General features: G+C 39.4%; 2 protein-coding genes across 2 annotated transcripts in view; both read left to right on the top strand.

Moving 5' to 3' along the window:
- Positions 1-8,745, top strand: part of notch1b (notch receptor 1b) — a 42,326-nt gene extending 33,581 nt beyond the window's left edge. Inside the window, exons 26-34 of the mRNA XM_082555788.1 lie at positions 196-630; positions 849-997; positions 2,751-2,961; positions 3,264-3,354; positions 3,591-3,753; positions 4,905-5,203; positions 5,443-5,590; positions 5,713-5,810; positions 5,903-8,745. Coding sequence (XP_082411914.1) covers positions 196-630; positions 849-997; positions 2,751-2,961; positions 3,264-3,354; positions 3,591-3,753; positions 4,905-5,203; positions 5,443-5,590; positions 5,713-5,810; positions 5,903-7,276 — 2,968 coding nt within the window. The 3' untranslated portion in view covers positions 7,277-8,745. The remainder of the gene's footprint in view (positions 1-195; positions 631-848; positions 998-2,750; positions 2,962-3,263; positions 3,355-3,590; positions 3,754-4,904; positions 5,204-5,442; positions 5,591-5,712; positions 5,811-5,902) is intronic.
- An 873-nt stretch (positions 8,746-9,618) lies between these two features.
- Positions 9,619-17,328, top strand: ubac1 (UBA domain containing 1). The gene is made up of 10 exons (XM_082555393.1): positions 9,619-10,206; positions 11,314-11,434; positions 11,511-11,584; positions 11,673-11,780; positions 11,944-12,046; positions 12,759-12,867; positions 13,147-13,423; positions 13,882-13,968; positions 14,178-14,316; positions 14,975-17,328. The coding sequence occupies exons 1-10, from the start codon at positions 10,069-10,071 to the stop codon at positions 15,088-15,090; spliced, it is 1,272 nt and encodes a 423-aa protein (XP_082411519.1). The 5' UTR covers positions 9,619-10,068; the 3' UTR covers positions 15,091-17,328.
- Positions 17,329-20,876: the final 3,548 nt, after the last annotated feature.

Here is a 20,876-nt window from a genome sequence, read left to right as displayed (position 1 = left end):
TGGTGTGCTGCTAATTAGATGCTGAGAAGAACAAACAGGATAGAGAACTACAGTGATAAAACTGTCTTTGATACAACAGTTCATTATTTTCCAGTAGAGCTGTAGGTAGTTTCTGTGTCATATACTTCTTCTTTTAAGCATATATGTGCAATTAAGAGATATTTAATTGGGCCTTTGCATCCAATTTTTTTGCAGCCCTCTCTATGACCAGTACTGCAAGGATCACTACGCCGATGGCCATTGTGACCAGGGCTGCAACAACGCAGAGTGCGAGTGGGATGGCCTGGACTGTGCCAGCAACATGCCTGAGAAGCTAGCCGTGGGCCAGCTGGTCCTGGTTGTCCACATCACCCCTGAACACCTCCTCAATAACTCCTTCGGCTTCCTGCGCGAGCTGAGCCGCGTGCTCCGAACCAATGTGGTATTCAAGAAGGATACAAAGGGGGAAATGATGGTCTACCCATATTATGGGAACGAACATGAGCTGAAAAAGTACAACGTCAAGCGTTCAGTGGACTCTTGGTCAGAGGTTCCTGGCAAAGTGCTGAATGTGGTCAAGAGGAGCCTGTATGACTTGGCTGGTGACAGCAAGAGAGCAAAGAGGGAGCTGGATCATTTGCAGATCAAAGGGTGAGAAGGCATTTCTGAAAATATTTCAGTCATTAACCTGCAAATTGTTCAGATCATTTTCTTCCATTATCTGTCATTTTATATGCTCATCTTTGTTTTTGGATTTAGTTTTTTCTTTTTGGGGGGGTTTAAGAAGATTTTTATTTCTTTGCGGAAGCTAATTAGATTCAGAAAAATGATAAAGTCTGGAGTCACTTTGTGTTTTCTTCACTCTCTAGTTCAATTGTCCACTTGGAGGTGGACAACCGTCAGTGCTTCCAACAATCCACCGAGTGTTTCCAGAGCACAAGTGATGCTGCAGCGTTCCTTGGGGCTTTGGAGTCCAGTGGCAAACTGGATGTACCTTTCACCATTGAAGCTGTTTACAGTAAGTATATTTAATAGGTATCTGCATGACTTAAAAAGTCTGTATGCATTCTTGGCTTTCCAAAAAATAGAACTCTCTATAAAAAAATAAAGCAAAAGCAAATTTTGACTGCAGCTTGTCAAATTCTGGACACTTTTTACCAAAGATATTTGATCTAAAGCAGCTGCTTCATATTTTCATATATTGTATGATGAAACTTTTCTAATCAATGTACACTCAATGGAAAAGTCTATTGATTTTGTGTATTTTCCATACTGTTAACAAATCACAAGAAAAAAACAAAGCCATCATTGACTCCTATTAAAAACGTAGTGGGCCTCAGGTTGTACTGCATATTTCTTTATCAGGCCAAACCTCCACTTGAATAGATTTGATGTAGCCTGCAAAGCCCAGGCAAATATTTTTATTCCTAAAATTTCAAAACTTCTTGATTAACATGTAAAAAACATGTTCATTTATCTCTGTTCATGTATAATTGTTGGTTTAGTCTTTTTTTTTTAAATTAGATCTTTTTATAAACGAAAACATAAAATCGACTACACTCCTTAAATGTTGTATGCAAATACAACATTAGTGTATCTTACACACTGGTAATCATTTTCATTTCTGTGCAAACCCAAGGTTTCTTGAAGACAGTCTAAAATGTAAAACAGGATCGCACAAATTAGCTTGATTGTTTGTAAAGTAAAATAAATGTCATTAGTAGTATGAGGACTAAAACATGAAAAATCACTGATGGGGTTTTTTAAGGCCTCGTGGTGTCCACACGTACAGAACATACTCGGATTAGACACATGCTCTTTCATGCTCACGCTCGAAGCAAATGTATCCGACGTGGCCTCTGGTCGGGTCCTAACCTTACAACTCTTTGATTGTGTATTTGTTATGCAGCCGTGAACAAATGCAGTTGTGAATCTCTTGGCCTAAACAATGAGTCCTCCCCTTGGTGTAAATCCAATGGCTTGAGGCTCCAAAATGGTTAATTGCCGTAAATCAACTCATCCAACCTCCCCCCACCTCCAAAATCACATAACATAACCGTATCTGTCTGTTTCTCAGACATGTACACATATACGTCCACGGATATCACACTCGCACACATGCACGCACACGCACTTCATCCCACAGTGTGAGGGGCTGCTGCAACCTTCACCTCGCTGAATGTAATACCAGGACTTAATGTATCTCTGAGGGTTTAGGTTGGGGGAGTTTATCATTTCAAAATCGTTAGTGGAAAAAAAGAGAAGGGGAAAAATTGATCGGGAGTGTGCTAGAAGTTGGGAGTCTTTGTTATCTCGAAAATCCTAATAAATCCTTCGTCTTTACAGCTTAAAGTGCGTGCAGTAATTTGAAGTTCATTAATCCCCCTCCCTTTTTTCTCTTAAAGAAGAAATGGTAAAGTTGTCTCTTGGTACCCTGGGCTGAAAAGAGAGAGAGGAGGTGGTGGTGGTGTACTTTTCTCCCCCTTTTCTTTTTTTTTTTTATCACGCCCCATCCCTTTTTTTTCTTTTTTTGATGAAAAGTGGTTAGCAATTCTGATTATTACTGAATAGATAGAAGAAGCTAGCTTTACAAACGGTGAGGATCGTCAGTCCATTTCAGACACTGGCTGCGTTTTGGAGTGGGATCCGTGGGGCGAAGGAGAGCCGGACTAGCTCTGCTCGAACACTCAGGCTGATCCTGGGTGTCCCGGTCCAGCGGTCCACATCTTGTCCTCAGCCCACTGTGAACATAATGTCCATTTTCCTACCAGGTGGCGTGGAACCCGAGCCGCCACAGGTTTCCTACCTAATCTACTTGGTACTGGGCGGTTTAGGGATGCTGGCCTTCCTTGGACTGGGAATGGTGGCTGCCCGAAAGCGCCGTCATGAACACGGGCGGCTCTGGCTTCCCGAGGGCTTCAAGACCACAGATAGCAAGAAGAAGAGACGTGAGCCTGTTGGAGAGGATTCGGTGGGATTAAAGTAAGTTTACATTTATTCGGCACTCGCTGTCATTTGGTGTGTGTTTCTTTGCGGGTTGGGTGACGGGCCAGTTCTTTAGGTAAAAATTTGGAAAAATGGGATTTTTCTCTGGATCATTAATGATAATGATATAGCAGGTTTACGTGTGAATTAATTGACTTGTTGGGGCAGAGGGGTGTGGTATGAAATCAATCAATGCTTTTGTTTTTTCGGCATCGCTACACCATTAATGGTGAGTGGCTTGTATGAGACTGAAGCAGTGGAGTACGAGGATTTTTAAAAGGTTTTCTGCTTCATCACAGGCCAATGAAAAACACCTCAGACATTTCTCTCATGGATGACACCCACACTGAGTGGGGAGAAGACGAACCTTCAGATGCGAAACGCTTTAGGGTAAGGAACTCTGACATAACTAAAATATAATGATTATTATTCAATTTTACAGTCTGAGCAACTATTTCATAAGACATCTAATTCTAGGCTTTGAGAGAATTGTTTGTGTATTTTTTAATGTTTAAAATAATTTTATGATCTTTTTATAATACATTTTAAACTTTTTTTTGTTTTTTTCTAATTCGATTTAAAGTCAGTTTCAGTTGTCTGACCTCCTGCTGTCCCCGTTTTAACAGTTTGATGAGCAGGCTGTGTTGGATGCGGACGACCAGACAGACAACCGCCAGTGGACGCAGCAGCACCTGGATGCCGCTGACCTGCGCATCCCATCTATAGCTCCCACACCCCCTCAGGGCGAGATTGAGAATGACTGCCTGGATGTCAATGTCCGCGGTCCAGGTGTGTTACGAACCATAGATATTATTTATATTGGCGGGACCTCTTATCTTTAGGTTATTTTTATTGCGGATGACTTGGTTGTCTTTATATAAACCATTAAATTACAGAGACTACTAGATATATATATGTATATGTCTTTTTTTTTTGCCTTTTTTCTTTTTGCTTGTGAAATACAGAACTGAAAAGTCTAGGTGAGGGAACTGGGAGAGGAAAATCCTTCGGTAGTGTAAAGCTATTACTGATATTTGAATGGATCAAGGGGCAAAGAACTTTTTGAGCACACATTTCTAGTAGTCACACATTTTTCTGTGTGTGTTTTTCTTGTGTAAACTTGTGTATGTGAATTGATTAATATCTTTTCTGGGCGAACATTTCACATTTCCTAAGGATGTGTGTGTTTTTTTATGTGTGTGCGTGCGTGTGTAATTGCGCATGTAGGAGCTGCTAAAGCTCCATGTCCTCAGGGTAAAGGATCTTCTTCAAAGCAGCTGGCTGGAAGCTAGATGCCTGGGGGAAAACACTGATTCCTGATCAGATTAATCATTTGACCAGTAATAGGCCTCTGTTTTCTTTTTTTTTCTTTTTTTATTCTACATTACAAAAACCAATGAAGGCATCAGATGCAAAAACCTAACTTTGTACTAAGTGGCAAATTCCCTGAAGAAAAGCTATGAAAAATCAAAGTAACAGGTTTAACATCTTGAGAGCACACTTTTCCCCCCGTTGCGGATCGATGCACTTGAATCGACCAAATCTGCGAGATCTGGGGCTTGCTATCCTTTTGAAGAGGAGAAAACCTATCCAAGTCGACTGACTGAGCCGCCTCTCACAGCCAGATTTTAATGCTTCGTTTTTGCAGTAGTCTAGCTTTAGCAAGCCTTGGCCTCTATCCCTCTAGCTTCGCTTTCCTTCTGAAGCTTCTCCTGTGCCGGGGCCTTGATCAGAATCTATTATCGAAAAAGAGAGCGCTGTGATGATTCAACCCAGGAAAAAGTGTCAAATCCACATTCGATTTGTTTGTTGCTTTGTTTTGATCTGCCAGGTGCTTTGAAGTGAACCCTCTTGTAGTTTTGCAGTAGTTAATATGACTGTACTGTGCTGACCATGCAGTGCCTTTTTTTTCATTCGCTTCTTCTGGTCCTTCCGTGCAGATGGATTCACACCCCTGATGATTGCGTCCTGCAGTGGCGGAGGTTTAGAAACAGGCAACAGCGAGGAGGAGGAGGACGCCTCTGCTAATGTGATCAATGACTTCATCTATCAAGGTGCTAACCTCCACAACCAGACTGATCGGACGGGTGAAACAGCTCTTCACCTGGCTGCCCGCTATGCCCGCTCTGATGCTGCTAAACGCCTGCTGGAGGCCAGCGCTGATGCCAACATACAAGACAACATGGGCAGAACTCCTCTGCATGCTGCTGTGGCAGCTGATGCCCAAGGAGTGTTCCAGGTGGGTTTCTTTATCATTTATTTATTTCTTTTTGGATTAGGAAACCCAAAATGCAAATGTGAGCATGGCTCGTTTAAAGTCTTTTTTTTTTTCATCTTAAAATTGTGATGACCATTTTGTGTGAAAAATATAGCTATTAAAAAAATATTAATAGTACAAAGTTAAAATACTTTAAATTTCCTGTAAAATTCATTATTCTAAAGGAATCTAATGGAGTAATGTGTTGTACATCTTTGCAGATTCTGATAAGGAACCGTGCCACAGACTTAGATGCCCGCATGCATGATGGCACTACACCCCTGATCTTGGCTGCCAGGCTTGCAGTGGAGGGCATGGTGGAGGAGCTCATTAACTGCCATGCTGATGTCAATGCAATTGATGATTTTGGTAAGGTTTCAATGTTTTTTGCCACTTACGATATTCACAAAAGCCTGAAATCTTCACATTTTAGTGCTAAATGTGGTGCAAAAAGAATTTTATATCTAATGACCCTGTTCCTGTCTCTGCAGGTAAATCAGCCCTACATTGGGCCGCAGCAGTAAATAACGTGGAGGCAGCCATTGTGCTACTCAAAAATGGTGCCAACAAGGACATGCAAAATAACAAGGTATAGAAATAACCCCCTTTCTGCAATGAAGGAACATTCCTTGTGCATCTGTTAAACTGTTTAATATATTGTCTCCTTTCTGTTTACTTCAGGAGGAAACACCTCTGTTCTTGGCTGCTAGGGAAGGAAGCTATGAGACTGCCAAGGTCTTGCTGGACCATTTTGCCAACAGAGAAATAACTGATCACATGGACCGGCTACCCAGAGACATTGCACAAGAGAGAATGCATCACGACATTGTGCGGCTGATGGACGAGTACAACCTGGTACGAAGTCCTCCCATGCATGGAGGGTCACTAAGCACCACACTGTCACCCCCTCTTTGCTCGCCTAATGGCTTCCTGGGAAACATGAAGCAGCCCCAGCCTCAAGGTCAAGGCCAGAGCAAAAAGGCACGCAAGCCCAGCACCAAAGGCATCGGGTGCAAGGAGGGAAAAGACATGAAGGTGAAGAAGAAGAATTCCCAGGATGGGAAGCCTGGGAACCTCCTGGATAGCTCAGCTGTTCTGTCTCCAGTTGACTCCCTGGAGTCTCCACATGGCTATGTCTCTGATGTAGCTTCACCGCCGATGATGACCTCACCTTTCCAGCAGTCGCCGTCTGTATCCCTGAACCATCTGCAGGGGATGTCTGACCCACACCTGGCTGTAAACCACATGGTGATGCCAAGCAAGCAGGAGCTGGCTCGAATGCAGTTTGACCCAATGCCTCCACGTCTTACCCACCTACCCGTTACTGTCTCCAGTGGCCAGGGCGCCATGAATGGGCAGTGTGATTGGCTGTCCAGGATGCATGGCAACATGAGCCAACCAGGTCAGTACAACCCAATGAGAAACAACTCTGGTGGTCAAGGAGGTCTTCACCAGGGAGGCCAGCACGGGATGATGACAACAACGCTCCATAATGGCCACCCAAACAGCAGCCTGACTCAGATGATGACATATCAGGGCATCCAGAACACCAGAATGGGTCCACAGTCGCACATATTGCAACAGCAAGCTCAACAGATGCAGCAGATGCAGAACCTTCAGCAGCTTCAACAACAGCAGCAGCAGAGCATCCAGCTGCAGCACCAGAACTCAAACACAGCCAACACCCAAAACTTCATCAGTGGGGAGCTCAGTTCTCCAGAGCTCCAGCAGGGCACAGGCAACTCCACCATGCCCATCCGCACCATCCTGCCTCAGGAGACCCAGATTATGCCCTCCTCCATCAGCCAGTCAATGCCTAGCACCCAGTTCCTCACCCCACCCTCCCAGCACAGTTATTCGGGCCCCATTGACAACACCCCAAATCATCAGGTCCAAGTACCTGACCACCCCTTTCTGACACCCTCTCCCGGCTCCCCTGACCAGTGGTCCAGTTCATCTCCTCATTCCAACATGTCTGACTGGTCAGAGGGCATCTCGAGTCCACCGACAAGCATGCAGTCTCAGATTGCACACATACCTGAACAGTTCAAATAAAAATCTTCAGACCCAGCTGAGCTGCTGTACATATGTTTTTTTTTTGTTCTTGTTTTTTTGTCTAAAAAGGCACTCTTGGAGGAAAAAGAGAAAGGGCAACGCTGTAAACAGGATTTTAAAAAACCTTCATAAGCTTTTATACTAACAGCAACATCTGTGTTTCATCCATTCTTTTATTTATTAATGTCTTATTTATAAGCATTGCCTGCCTTCAGAAATTTGTGGGGTCCACGGTGTTATGTCATAAGCAGGGCAGTGGATGGCCTTTATAGAAAGTCTTTTCTTTTAGTACTTCTTTTCTGGAGTGAAGTCGCAGCATACACACTGGGTATTTATTTTCCCTTAAGGACTTTGCCTTTTTTATATGGTTTCTCATGTTTATATATATATATTTTTGTATAATCTTGTTTATAATGAAAATCGTGATTAAGGGGCATTTTTATAGAGCACATATTAAGTTTCAGTGTTATTTCAGTTATTTGTAAGCATCTGAAATATCAACTGATGGTAAACTGTTAACAGTACATGAATGCCATGTACAGGTCCTGTATGATATGGGAGCTTCCATAAATATCATGTGATTCTTAGCTACACTCTTTAGAGTCATGTAAATTTCTTGAATCAGTGGAACAGCATTATGTTGTGCCTCTTGGTTTGATTTCACTCGTGTGGAAATGGAGTGGGAATGTGATATGTTGTACAGTATAAGGCCATCTTGGAGATTGGCAGTTAAGGCAGGCTTGAGTATCTGCGAGTCCTGTGGTGTTGGAGATCTGGCCTGTCGGCCACAGTGTATGTTTTTGTTCAGAGGGAAAAGGAATCTCCATTTTCTCTCTCCCTTAGTTTGAGCCTATGGCTGTGTCCTTCCTTCTGTAAATATGCCCCTTGTGTCCCTTGTAAGCAAGATTTTGTTCAAGAAATCTTATGTCTTAAGCATGCAATTGTGATAGGTGTTACACCAATCATCAGCCTCTAAAATGTAAAACAGAACAGAATTTATATTTTGTATCCTATTGTCCCTTATGCATAAATAAATTTGAACTCTATACAAATAGGCACAATATATTGTTAGGTGGTGTTTTTCTCATATAAAAATGGAAAAATAAATAAATATTGAGGTTTTATAAATTGATATTTATTTGCTGTTCTGGAACACACAAAAATCCATTGAGGCAAATGTTTATGTATGATAGAAAGGTTTTTTTTGTTACACTTCAATGAAATGAAAACTGTTGGTTTTGTTCTCAAGTTGTGGTCCACCTTAATGTTTTGTGAGATGCACTCTGGTATAGTTTGGAAAAAGTTCTGTTTTTAAAAACCACATTAGGTTGTAGTGAAAAATGCAATATCTGCAATATGTTTCCTTTGTCTTTATAAAGCTATAATTTGCAACAAATGTATTTTCCCTTTTCATTTTCAATCTGTAAAAATGTTTCTTGTTATAATAAAGGGCACCTGTGTGTCTTGAAATCAGTGATAATTGTCTTTTATTTTTTATGCTTGTGTGTTTATAATAAACATCTAAAGTACAAATCCAGTAAAGTCATCACTGCAATTAGGTTAGCCTGTGATGAGTAAAGCTGAATTTTCCTGTGATCTGGCTCTTACTTTTAATTTAATGTATGTATGGATGGAGTATGTCCCCATCTGGTGGTGACAGTTGTTAAAGAAAATTAATTATATTAAGTTTAAGTGAATTACAGCTGCAATATTTATACAACATCGTGAAAATTCATAAGAAGAACAAATCATCTGAATACCATAGTTGGTATAAGCTGTGGGACCCATTCCTCAATTTACTGTGTAATGATTAAGTAAAAACGTAAAAAAAAAAAAAAAGAAAAGAAATATGCATGCTCAACATGCTCAGACTGGCTGCCATAGAGATACTTAAGCAAATAGTTTTTGTTATTTTTCTATAAAACTCTACAACAGCTTATTTTTGTAAAAGATCAACACACCTGTCAGGATCCAAGGTTACACACACATTTACATAATAATGGAGTATACCTTCTTTCTGATTTTTCTTAGATTTATCGTGTACATATTATTTATTAAAGCATTTTGAACAACTCTTTTGCAACATTTTTTAATCGATCTATATTAGAAAAATGGTATTAATATAATCGAACGACAGGGTGGAAAAATGAAAACAAGCAGAAAAAACACTCCTCATATTGTCATTTAGTATTGCCATATAGTTACCTAATTGATATTCATCTTTTCTGAAGCCTATTTTTAATATTAATTAACTCGTTGTTGTTGTTTTAACTCCAGTTTCAGCTTTGTTTTAGTTACCTTGATGTTGGACCGTTGGAGATCTGAGGATCCTCTAAGTGCAGGTTAAAGAAGCAAATATTACGATGTTTCATAATTTTGTTGCAAGTAACTGTGTTTTCTAAAAACGGCTTGACCGGGTTGATTGTATTTTTGGACCTGTCACTCAAAAGAACTACACATCCCACAATCCAGCATTGGCGGTACAGTTGGGAGTTCAAAGTTCAAGTTACAGTAAAAATAGGGTTTTCGCTAGTTACTGCTTGTGAGCTAACAGGAAAAAAGAAGAACTCGTCTTGAAGAGGACGTGTTTCTCGGTTACCACCGCAGCGAAAACCGACCGAGGAACCCCCAAATGGCCCTCAGCTAGTCGGTGCCCGCTCTCACTTTGTTGTTGGTGGATTTACAGACGACGGCTAGCTGGGTGCTAAGGTTAGCACGCAAGCTTGCCAAATAGGCACATAGCAACTGCTGCTAGCTATCGTCACTGGACTGGTACTGTTAAGTCTGGAGCTATGTTCGTGCAGGAGGAAAAAATATTTGCCGGCAAAGTGCTGAAAATACACATCTGCACCATGGACGGCACGGAGTGGTTGGAGGAGGTCACGGAAGACACGACTGTTGAGAAACTAAAGGAGAGGTGCTTGAAACATGTAGGTTTTTCTTGGCTTGTTTGTGTTTGTCCTGCTTCCTTTTTTTTCGACCTGTCACTCCTCTGCCTGGGGTGCTTTACATTGTGCCATGTCCCTTTCGTAAACTGTCAGTGTCAGTATCACTGGCGCTGTATTTATAGTAACTGGGTAGACTTTGCTATTTATAATTTAGCAAGTTGGTTGTCCCAGTAGCTACTAAGAAACGCATGCTACTTTTTAGCCATTCTATTATTATACAGCTCACTTCACTTCTCCTTCCTTGGGCTATGGCGAAAACTCAAGTAGTGGTTTAAGTTTTGGTTTTCGTGTCAGCCCAGTATATTCTTAAATTAATTAATACGTCTCTGAAACTTCATGAAGTCAGTGCTTAGAGTTTTTAGATGAGTCATGTTTTGTTTACCCAACCAATCCTGAATTTATGATGACAAGGCAAAGACAGAAAGCAGCTAATCCTCCACATAGGGAGACTGTTTTTACTCAGTTTGTATCTTCGGTTAAATATCAGAGCTGATGTAGTTAACTGATTAAAGCTGATCAAGAGAAAACAGATCTAAAGTTATTTTGATAACCAAAACTCGAAAATTTGCTTGTTCCTACAACTGTGTTGTGAGGATCTGGCTTTCTCTGTTGCAGGGGTGTCAGACCCATTTTAATGCATAAGTCATATAGACCAACAGCACCATTGCCATAATCTATGTTAAAAAACAAAGTACACCGCTTTCATTCAAATTTGTCAGAAAGCAGAAGCAGATGGTACTATTTCTAGTTAAAATAGTTAGTTACTAGTTCAATTATTTTATTTTTTAATGACCAGGCCATTTACAAAGTAGATAACTAGCACACTGTGACATGTACAACTTAAAAATTGTGTTTAAGTTTTTTCAATCCACTGTTTCTGTGTAGGATCTTGGTCATCTAGATCATCGGTTGGTTTTTGTTTTTGTTTTTTTTCCTTTTTCTCTTCTTTTAAATAACTTTTTCAAATGTCTGTCATTATTGGTCCTACTTATAACAGTAACTGAATGATATTTAAAACAAAGAAAGTGATTAGTTACAATGAGTTATCTGGTTGTGCCTGAGTTGTTTTGTTTTGTGCTTAATTTGTAGTGTGTACATGGAAGTCTAGACGATCCCAAAACCCTTACACATCATAAACTTATTCATGCTGCTACAGAAAGAGTCCTCTCTGACACAAAAACTGTTGCTGATGAAAATCTCAAAGATAAAGGTATGTAGCGTCTCTCCAGTTTGCCGTGGTTTGCCACAGTTTTCCATGAAGCTAACATGTTTAATGTATGTTGTAGATGTTTTGCTGCTCATAAAGAAAAGACCGCCACCAACCCCTCCAAAGACGGCTGACGTTAGTTCAGAAGACAAGGTAAGTCCTCTGTCCAGTTTTTGGGAAGAAGTCCTTTTTTTAAACATGCATATATTTTATTAACTGCTGTTTATTCTGTTCATCACAGAAGAAACAAGAAAACAAAGCTCCAGATAAAGATGCTATTCTGAAAGCCACCGCCAGCCTATCCACACGCCACACAGACCGTACTGTTACGCAACACAACATCAGAGATGTAAGAGAGGTTTAGCTTTAGCTCACAGGGTGCACTGAAATGTAGATAAATTACAATAATACTTTAAAATATTGTAAATGAGAAATTTACCTGCACTGTACTTGGACTGATAGCTTGTAATTATTTTTAATGTCCTTGTATATTGTTGTTTGTGTTGTTGCAGTTTCAAACAGAGCTCAGAAAAATCCTGGTTTCTCTTATTGAAGTCGCACAGAAGCTTCTTGCCTTGAACCCTGATGCTGTCGAACTATTCAAAAAGGCAAATGGTAAAGTGGAAAATCCCTTAAACCTTTAACCCATTTTCCAGTGGAAAAACTGGGTCTGTCACAGCACCATTAACTTGAATTCATTTCTGCTGTATTATTATTTTTAATCTTTCTAAAATGATTGATTCATCTCTCCAGTTTCTCTCAGGAAAATTAATTGCCCACCTGAGTTTTAACATTTACCAAGTCTGTGGTTAGGGTTAGGATTGGGTTTTATTTTAGCCACAACAATCCATTTGAGAATGCTCAAAATTCAACTTGTTTAAGGCACAGGTTAAAAACTGGTTATGGACAAATCAAGTGTGTGATCATGTATAAGTTGTATAGTTTTAATGTTTTATTTGGGAATAGAATGGTGTGTATGTGTGAGTTTGGTGATGGAGTTTTTATTATAAATGAATTCTGAATTTTTTATGAATTATTATGTCTATTTTTTAATGTTTTATGGACAACAGATGGAAATTAGCCCTTGGCTATAATCTGGCATGTTTACATTCATGTAATTTATTTTACATTTATGTTCATTAACATGCACTGTCCTAAATAAATAAATAAAACATACTAATGGGCACTTTTTAGAAACTAGATGTTATCTTTTATCTGAAGTTGCGCACATTTATTTTGGCAGTGCAGGTTTTCTGTATGTTTGATTGTTCCAAACATTTAGCTGTCAACCAAAGATCTTTTCTCTTTGTGTGTCTGTGTCTCATAGCAATGTTAGATGAAGATGAAGAGGATCGGGTGGATGAAACGGCCCTCCAGCAGCTCACTGAGATGGGTTTCCCTGAGAGCAGAGCAATCAAAGCTCTGAGACTGAACCAGTAAGGCTGTATCTATAGTTATATTTGGGGGGGGAAAAGAATATATATATATATATATATATACACACACACACACACACACACACACACACACACACACACACATAAAAAAATATGTCCCTGTTGCAAAATATGGTGAAAACATATCCAGTGGGCATTAATTTGCAGGACAGCACTTTGGAGAAGTATGCACTGATACCAAGGTTCCACGAAAGGGTCTCATAGGAATTGTTCCTTATCTTTGTACCCTAACAGTAGTTTTATCTGATCTCCTTATAGCATGTCAGTGACCCAGGCTATGGAGTGGCTGATTGAGCATGTAGATGACCCCTCTGTGGACACGCCACTACCAGGCCAGGACTCTTCTGGGGCAGCAGGAGCTACGGCAGCTGCCACTCCAGGCCCCCCTGCTTCAGCTTCTGCTTCAGCCTCTGGTCCTAATCCTCACCGCAGCCTATCCAGCCAGTCGAGCACAGACGAGAGCAACAAGCAGGATGAACTCACAGAGATCTTCAAGAGGATCCGCAGGAAAAGGGAGTTCAGACCAGATTCAAGGGTGGGTGCAATTTTAGCTTTTATACAAGACTTCAGATTTTACAAATCTCCTCTCAGGGTTCTCATCGGCTGCATGATATTTGAGTTATTTGATATTATATTTTGCACTATCCTATTGTATATTACTGTATACTACTATTCTTATTGTATATCTTATTCCTCTGTTCCTCTCTCTCTTGCTGCATTGAGCATGTGTATGACAAAAGAATTTTTCCTCCGAATAAATAAAGTTCTTCTTATCTTATCTTATGTGGGACAGGGCCACACTTAAACTTGAGTGATATTCGATTTTGATGGAAGTTTTTTTTTTTTTTTTTTTTTTTTTTTACCATAACTTGTTCACATCTTATTAAGTAAGTTTTGTGTCCCCATGATAGCTGCTGGAATTGCTGGAATAGACTTTAGATAGATTTTAACTGTATGTGGGGTTTTTTTTGCTTTTTTTAATGAACTCTGCAGGCAGTCATTGCATTGATGGAGATGGGCTTTGATGAAAAGGAGGTGATCGATGCTCTGAGAGTCAATAACAACCAACAGGATGCAGCGGTAAGTTTACACATCGTCAGTAGTTTTACTATTAATAAACAAATTTAACAGTTAGCTCCCTCCCCCCAGTAATTTCTGAAACCTTCCGAAAACAACAAGTCCAGTAACATTGAATACCTGTTTCACTTGTTTTCAGTTAATTTTATACTTTGACTTCCATAAAGATTTTAATTGGTGTCCTTTTTGTTCCTTACTGTGTATTCCTGCAGTGTGAGTGGCTGTTGGGAGACAGGAAACCTTCTCCAGAAGATCTGGACAAAGGCATCGACACCAACAGCCCACTGTTTCAAGCCATCCTGGAAAATCCAGTCGTCCAGCTGGGTTTAACCAATCCCAAAACTCTTCTAGGTATAGTCTCATTGAGTGTAAAAGCCAACGTAGTGTCCTGTTTTTGAAAATTCTCCCCTAAAGTAATATTAAAAACTTTTTGACATCCTTATATTATTGTGTAGTTTTAGGAACTCAAATATAGTCTCATTCTGTAAAATGAGACAGAAAAACCACCAGCAGCTGAAAAAGATCTTGCTGAGACGTCCAGGAAAACTGTTCGAACAGTGTGAAATCATTCTTTTTATTTCATTCACCTGTGTATATATGGTTATTTTATATTATGTTTTGTTGTTTGTGTGATACTAAACATCCATGAAGACTTGTGCTTTGGTTTCGGTGAGTGAAGTTCTGATATTTTATTAGTCTGTTACTTTTTTTCTTGATATCTGTCCCTATAGGTTAGCTAATAACCCAACACTCCACTCGCTTGTTCAAAAACGGTCACTCCTGGCTCCAAAACATGATATATAAAACATAAAGAAGCAATGAAGGCACTAACGTTTAGGCTTTAAGTCACTGAGCCCAAAACCAGCGGTTGACATCAGTGTCCACTTAAGGCATATGACATAGAGAAAGGCCCGTCTACCTGTCTTCACCAGTTGACAGAAGAGGGGAAAGATTTGTGGGTTGGGGGTCTATTATATAACTCACAAATATGCTTTGTGTTTATGTGCAGCGTTTGAAGACATGCTGGAGAATCCTCTGAACAGCACCCAGTGGATGAACGATCCCGAGACCGGCCCTGTCATGCTACAAATATCCAGAATCTTCCAGACCCTCAATCGCACATAGAGCCTCCTGGTGACGACCCCCCCCCCATCCCGTGTATGACTGTGGCAGCTTCGTGTGTATGTGTTTGTGTGTTTGATCACACTGAGGCGTACGCTTGCATGTATGAATGTGTATGTATGAGCGTGGGAGAGACACAAGTATTGTTTTTTGCCTTTTAAAGACAAAGAGAGAGGAGTCAAAGTATGAATGAAGATGTTACAGATATAACTTATTTATAACAATACAGTAAAAACACTTATACAAAACAGATGTTAACATAAAGTTATTATTACAGTAATAATAATAATATAAATTGAGATTTAGTATATTGTTTTTACATTTTAATGATAACAATTTATAGGTATGACAGACATGATTTATTTTATATAATTTGTCCACGTGTAAAAATGACATCAGACATCAATTTAATGTTTACACTTCAACAAAAACTGTTTTCTATGTTTTGCAATATTTAAAAATCAACTGCAGTTTTCAGTGTCTCTTTAAAATGTTTCATCAGTGGTGAATGTGTGGAAGACTTCTGTCAGTATCACATCTTCTTTTTCTTCTCCCTCTGTTTTAATAAAAAATCAGTGCTTTATAACTGAGAGGAAAAAGTAGAGTCAAAGAGGATTTTTAAAAAGAAATCTTCATTGAACTTCTTCAAACATATTTATTTGACTTTCTTGCCTTTTAGAGCAAAACTGTACACTAAATCATGTCTCAGTCATGTTTTTACAAGAAGATTTTATATTAGGCCTGTGTGTGTTTACTGTCGATGTGCTCATGATTGTCATATTGTCATGTTGCTCTCGTCTGGCACTTCTTCACCTCTATGAATATCGCGTACCGCAGCACTAGTACAAGAAGAAAGAAGGGTTTGTGTGTTGTCTCAAAAGCATGTACTGGTAGCGAAGAAGTGAAGCTTATCACAAGGTGGTTGCCTTTTTAAACTTAAATTTGAATGATGAAGATGCATGCTCGCTTCATGCTTGAGAGGTGCGAGTGTCTTCAAACATATGTGGAAACAATAGAAGTTGACATGCAACCAATTTCTGTGTTTTGATTTGTTTTTTTGTTTTTTCCTTTTTTTTTTTCTTCCTTTTTGAGAGCAACAAACATTTATGCTGTCAAACCAAAATGTCACTGTATAACCTGCCTTGTCATTAGATGTACCCAGTGGAGAAAAACCCTGTATTTCTGTGCAATAGCAAGGACTTCTGTTGACCTGTATAGACATATATTTGAGTGTTAGAGATGTGTGAACTGCAATGGGTAGTGTGTTAATAATAGCCTTTGCATTGAGTACTTAAAGTCTCCAGATACATGAAGGAGAGCATTGCCTCTCCTTGTTGTACAAGAGATTTAAAGACAATATGGAGGGTGGTGTGTTTTGCCAAGTTTTTGAGTGTTTTTATTCAATATTTAAAATGTGGTGTTGATGTGACTTTTTGCTCAGGGAGGCTGAGATTGTTTTTCTAAACTTGTCGCTATGGCAAACCTCTGCTCTACCCCCTTCTAGTTTGGCATTTGAGAAATGGCTTTAACTAATCTGTGTAGAACTTTACCTATGAATAAGAGCACCACATCAAATGGTTTGGTAAATGCAATATTTGAAAATATTTAAATGTTTTTAGAGAAAATTGTCTGGTTGAACTATATATTACATTATTTATATCAAAGCCAAACTAGTAATATGTTCATATTTATAACATTTTTAGCAAACCTTGAAGCTAATCTACAAATGTGAAAAAATATAATGCTTCAAATGTTGTTTTTACAAACCATCATTAAAATGTGTTTATGGACTGGTAGGTCACAGTGTGATACAAAGTGATGCAGCATGTTTGAATTTATGGAAACCTTTCTGCACACTGTGCCCAATTGGAAATCTGTCATGGCCATCATGACCAGTTGTCTCACCACCTCCATGCTTTGCATTGGCATGAATACCAAACTATCTTTCCCTCTTAATATTCTGATACGAACATTGGGAGATTGTACGCTTTAGGAAGAAAAATGGCCACAGGAAATGCTGAAAACGGTCAGAAGGAACCCGAACGAACAAAGTGAATTTTATTGCTAAGGGGCAGTGAAGAGGGAGTTGTTGGAGTCTGATTATTGTTTCACCCAGCCCACGTGTCGGACTGTCCCAGATCAACAACCTATGCAATATGCTCACAGTCTGTTCGTTCAAGCAGCCTAATGGCTACTGGCATCTAAATCACTATTGCATTAAAATTATTTTTTGTGGTTGTATGTTGTGTTTTTGTTTCACAGATTCCATTCAGCAATGCCACATTGAAAATCAGTGCAGAATGCCGCCCATCTTTAGGTGGATGGAATTAGTTTACCTGTATACAGTACATTAAATTTAGTTACATTTATAAATATTGCTGTATTTTATTTTATCTAATATTATATATAATATATTTTATCTAATATTTGTTCATTTTCCAGAGGCGGTGGTTTACGACACCAACTGTCTACCATCTATAATCCAGTTTTGAGTTCCCTCCCCAGACGCCTTAACGCCCACTCACATCCTGGGCCATCTGACCTCAGGAAATCGCATGATAAGGTGGGGCCAGGTTTCACAATGAGCTCACCCGAAACCCTGGCGGATTGGGACCCACACCCGTTTTCACACCTTGGCTCATGTGATTAGAGGATCATCAGGGGGTCCTTTTGTCCCTCTTTGGGGGGAAACTCCCACTGGGTTTAAATCTGGGACTCCACCATTTGACCCTTAGAGCTGAAGAAGCTTCTCGGATGAGAGGTGAAACGTCTTCAAGCAACTTAAAGAAGTCCAGATGCTTTTCTTTGCAAGCTCCTTTGACTTGTTCATTTGCTTTTATCTCAGCCTATTTTTAATGTATTCACAATGAAAGTACAATAAAACTTTCTTTAAACCGACCAACTTATAAATTTATATATACAATTATTAAAATTAAAAGGTCGCCTATAGAACTTAGTTGCGTTATGGTGTATGGTAGCAGGACAGGACGCCACTCAGGGTTAACGCAGGGAGACAGAAAGCCGCCACTCTTACATTTATAATTTAGAGTTATGTGTACTGTATGCTTTTGGACACCTATCCATTTTATGGCAAACTGGTCAGGTATCCAGAAATGCACTCGAATCAAAACAGACAAAAACAGAACTATAGGTTATTTGATTTATGGTTCTTTTATTGGTGTTTTACAATTTGAATATTTTGACCATTTTTTGTATTTGTTCTTCAATTGGGCAATTAAATTTAGTTCAAATTTATTTATATAACTCCAAATTCGAAAAAAGTGTCTACAGTATTAAGGTAAAAAAAAACAAACAACAATTTGGCAATCTCCTATGAGCGACTAGGCGACGGTGGGAAAGAAAAACTCTCCTTTAACAGAAAGAAACCTCTGGCAGAGCCAGGCTCAGAGAGGGGCAGACATTTGCTGCAACTGTTTTGTATGTGAGGTGACACTTCTAAATTTTTCCAATTTGTTTACGAGTGAGGGGAGAGGGTAGCAGGAGATCGAGAGACAGTTTGGTCGTGCGACTGCAGTGATGTGGACACTGTACTGGTCCATCATGGTAAAAAGATAGCTGACTGTAAAAGCGAAGCTGTTGATTTATCAGTTGATATATGTCCCTACTCTCACCTATAGTCATGAGCTCTGGGCTTTGACCAAAAGAATGAGATCACGGATACAAGTGTGGGAAATAAGCTCTCTCTGAAGGGTGTCAGGTATCTCCCTTAGAGATAGGGTGAGGCGCTCGGCCATTCAGGATGGGCTCAGAGTAGAACTGCCACTCATCCAAAGGATGTGGTTTGAGCATCGGAGAAGAATACCTCTTGGGTGCCTCTTAGGTGAGGTGTTCTGGACTTGTCCCACTGGGACACACCCTGGGGCAGATGCAGAACATGCTGGAGAGATTATATCTCTCGGCTGGTCTGGGAACATCTTGGTCTTCCCTGAATCAGGTGGCTGGGGAGAGTGAAGTCTGGGCTGCTCTGCTTAGGCTACTGCCCCTGTGACCCTACCCCAGATAAGCAGAAGAATAATATTTTATATAATCATTCCAGAATTGTAACTGGCCTTTATTCCATTGATTTTTTTTTTCTTTTGCATAAATCTTTCCAGGTTTTTCTAATCCAGTAATACATAGACTGGAGGATCATTCATGATGATCCATCTCCATCGCATTGGTAATTAATAGTTTAATCTGGGTTTCGTAATACGAAGATTGCTCTAGATGGTCAACATTCTAGTTTGTCTTTTTCTTCTTTGGGCATAATTGATATAACTGCTTTGCTCCATGAGGGGCCATTTTTTTAATCCTTTAGTTTTGTATTGAAGGCCAAAAACAAGCCTTAGCTCAGTTCAAACTGAGTTTTTCAGTTTTCTCAAACTCAGTTTGAAAAACCTCAAACCACTCAAAAGGAAAACCATCTGGGCCACCTGACTTGTTTGCTTTAAGCCTGGAGATGGCGCTGTTTAGCTGCAGCTGTAAATATTTGATTTTGTTGTTCAGTCATGGCAAATAAGTTGGCGTGAATTCAGGGACTTGCCAAATTGTGGCTCACTGTCTATGTGTGGTTGTTTTTTTTTTAATAGACAGTGTTATACAGTCTTTATTTTTGAGATTTCTTTTGCTAGTATTGTACCTGGTTTTGACCTTGATTCATAGAAACACTATGAATACTTTATTTTTGACATCAAGATTGAATTTTGCCTGCTCAGTTAAACGTTTCTTATCCCAGGAACATGTTAGCATGTTTTTCAGCAAGTTGTCTAAAAGAAATGTTCCGAACAAACACAGATCACAAACAACAGATAAGCATAAAAACAACATAATAAATAATAACAAAGAATAGAATTCATCCCACATTATGTAGAATATAAAAAAAACAACTAGCTGTTTATCTGCTGGAGAAAAGTTGCTTTTATACCAAGTTGTTCTTCACAGTAGACAGACCATTTAATAATTTGATGGAGTGAGTTTTTGTTCTTTACAGATAAATATCCAAACTATGTCGTCAGTGAAAGCAAGACAAAAATCAAACCATCACTGTTCTTTTCAGTATGGAAATAACATGACAGACACAGGGGCCCTTTTTAGCTCACAACTTCACAGTTTGCTTCAAAGTTCAGTTTGGAATCAATAATCAGAGATATTTATAACGGTGAATTCATTCCACTGTCTGACCCTTAATGGCTGTAACCTGTTGTTTATGAGTATGTGTTCTAAAATCAATCCTCATATCTTTTGTCTTAGATATGTTTCATCGAGAATTGGGCCATGACTGGTGTCTTTGTCCAGCAGCCAACTATTAATGTTCCTGCTTTGACACATATTTGTATACAGGATAAATACTAAGGGTAAAAGCACACATCCCTGTGGGCAGCCAATTGACAATCAAACTTGATTAGAAAGAATTGCATTTATCTGGACTCTTTGAGTCCTGCTAGACAAACAAACAAACAAAATCCCCCAAGACTCCAGCAAAATGTTTTTATTTGGGTTAAATTGTTCTAAAAGCTTTCTGATTAAAATATGAGGATGGATTGTGTTAAAAGCCAAAGAGAGCCAAAAAAGTACTTGAGCACGAGAATCCAGTTAGGTTCAACAAAGGTCACTGTGGGATCTTCTACTCCATTATGTGGCCTGTAATGCTGGCATGCAAACTGCATGGAGTCAACTACATGTTCAGTTTTTCTTAAAATCTCTGACTTTTGAGTTTTTGAGTATTTCCACCATAAATGATATATGAATAAACATTCTGAAATGATTTACAGTTTTAGATTTCGAACCAG

The sequence above is a fragment of the Aulonocara stuartgranti genome (genome assembly GCF_965226115.1).
Source record: "Aulonocara stuartgranti genome assembly, chromosome: 12".
Classification (NCBI taxonomy): Eukaryota; Metazoa; Chordata; class Actinopteri; order Cichliformes; family Cichlidae; genus Aulonocara; species Aulonocara stuartgranti.
This window is presented reverse-complemented; position numbering and strand designations above follow the sequence as displayed.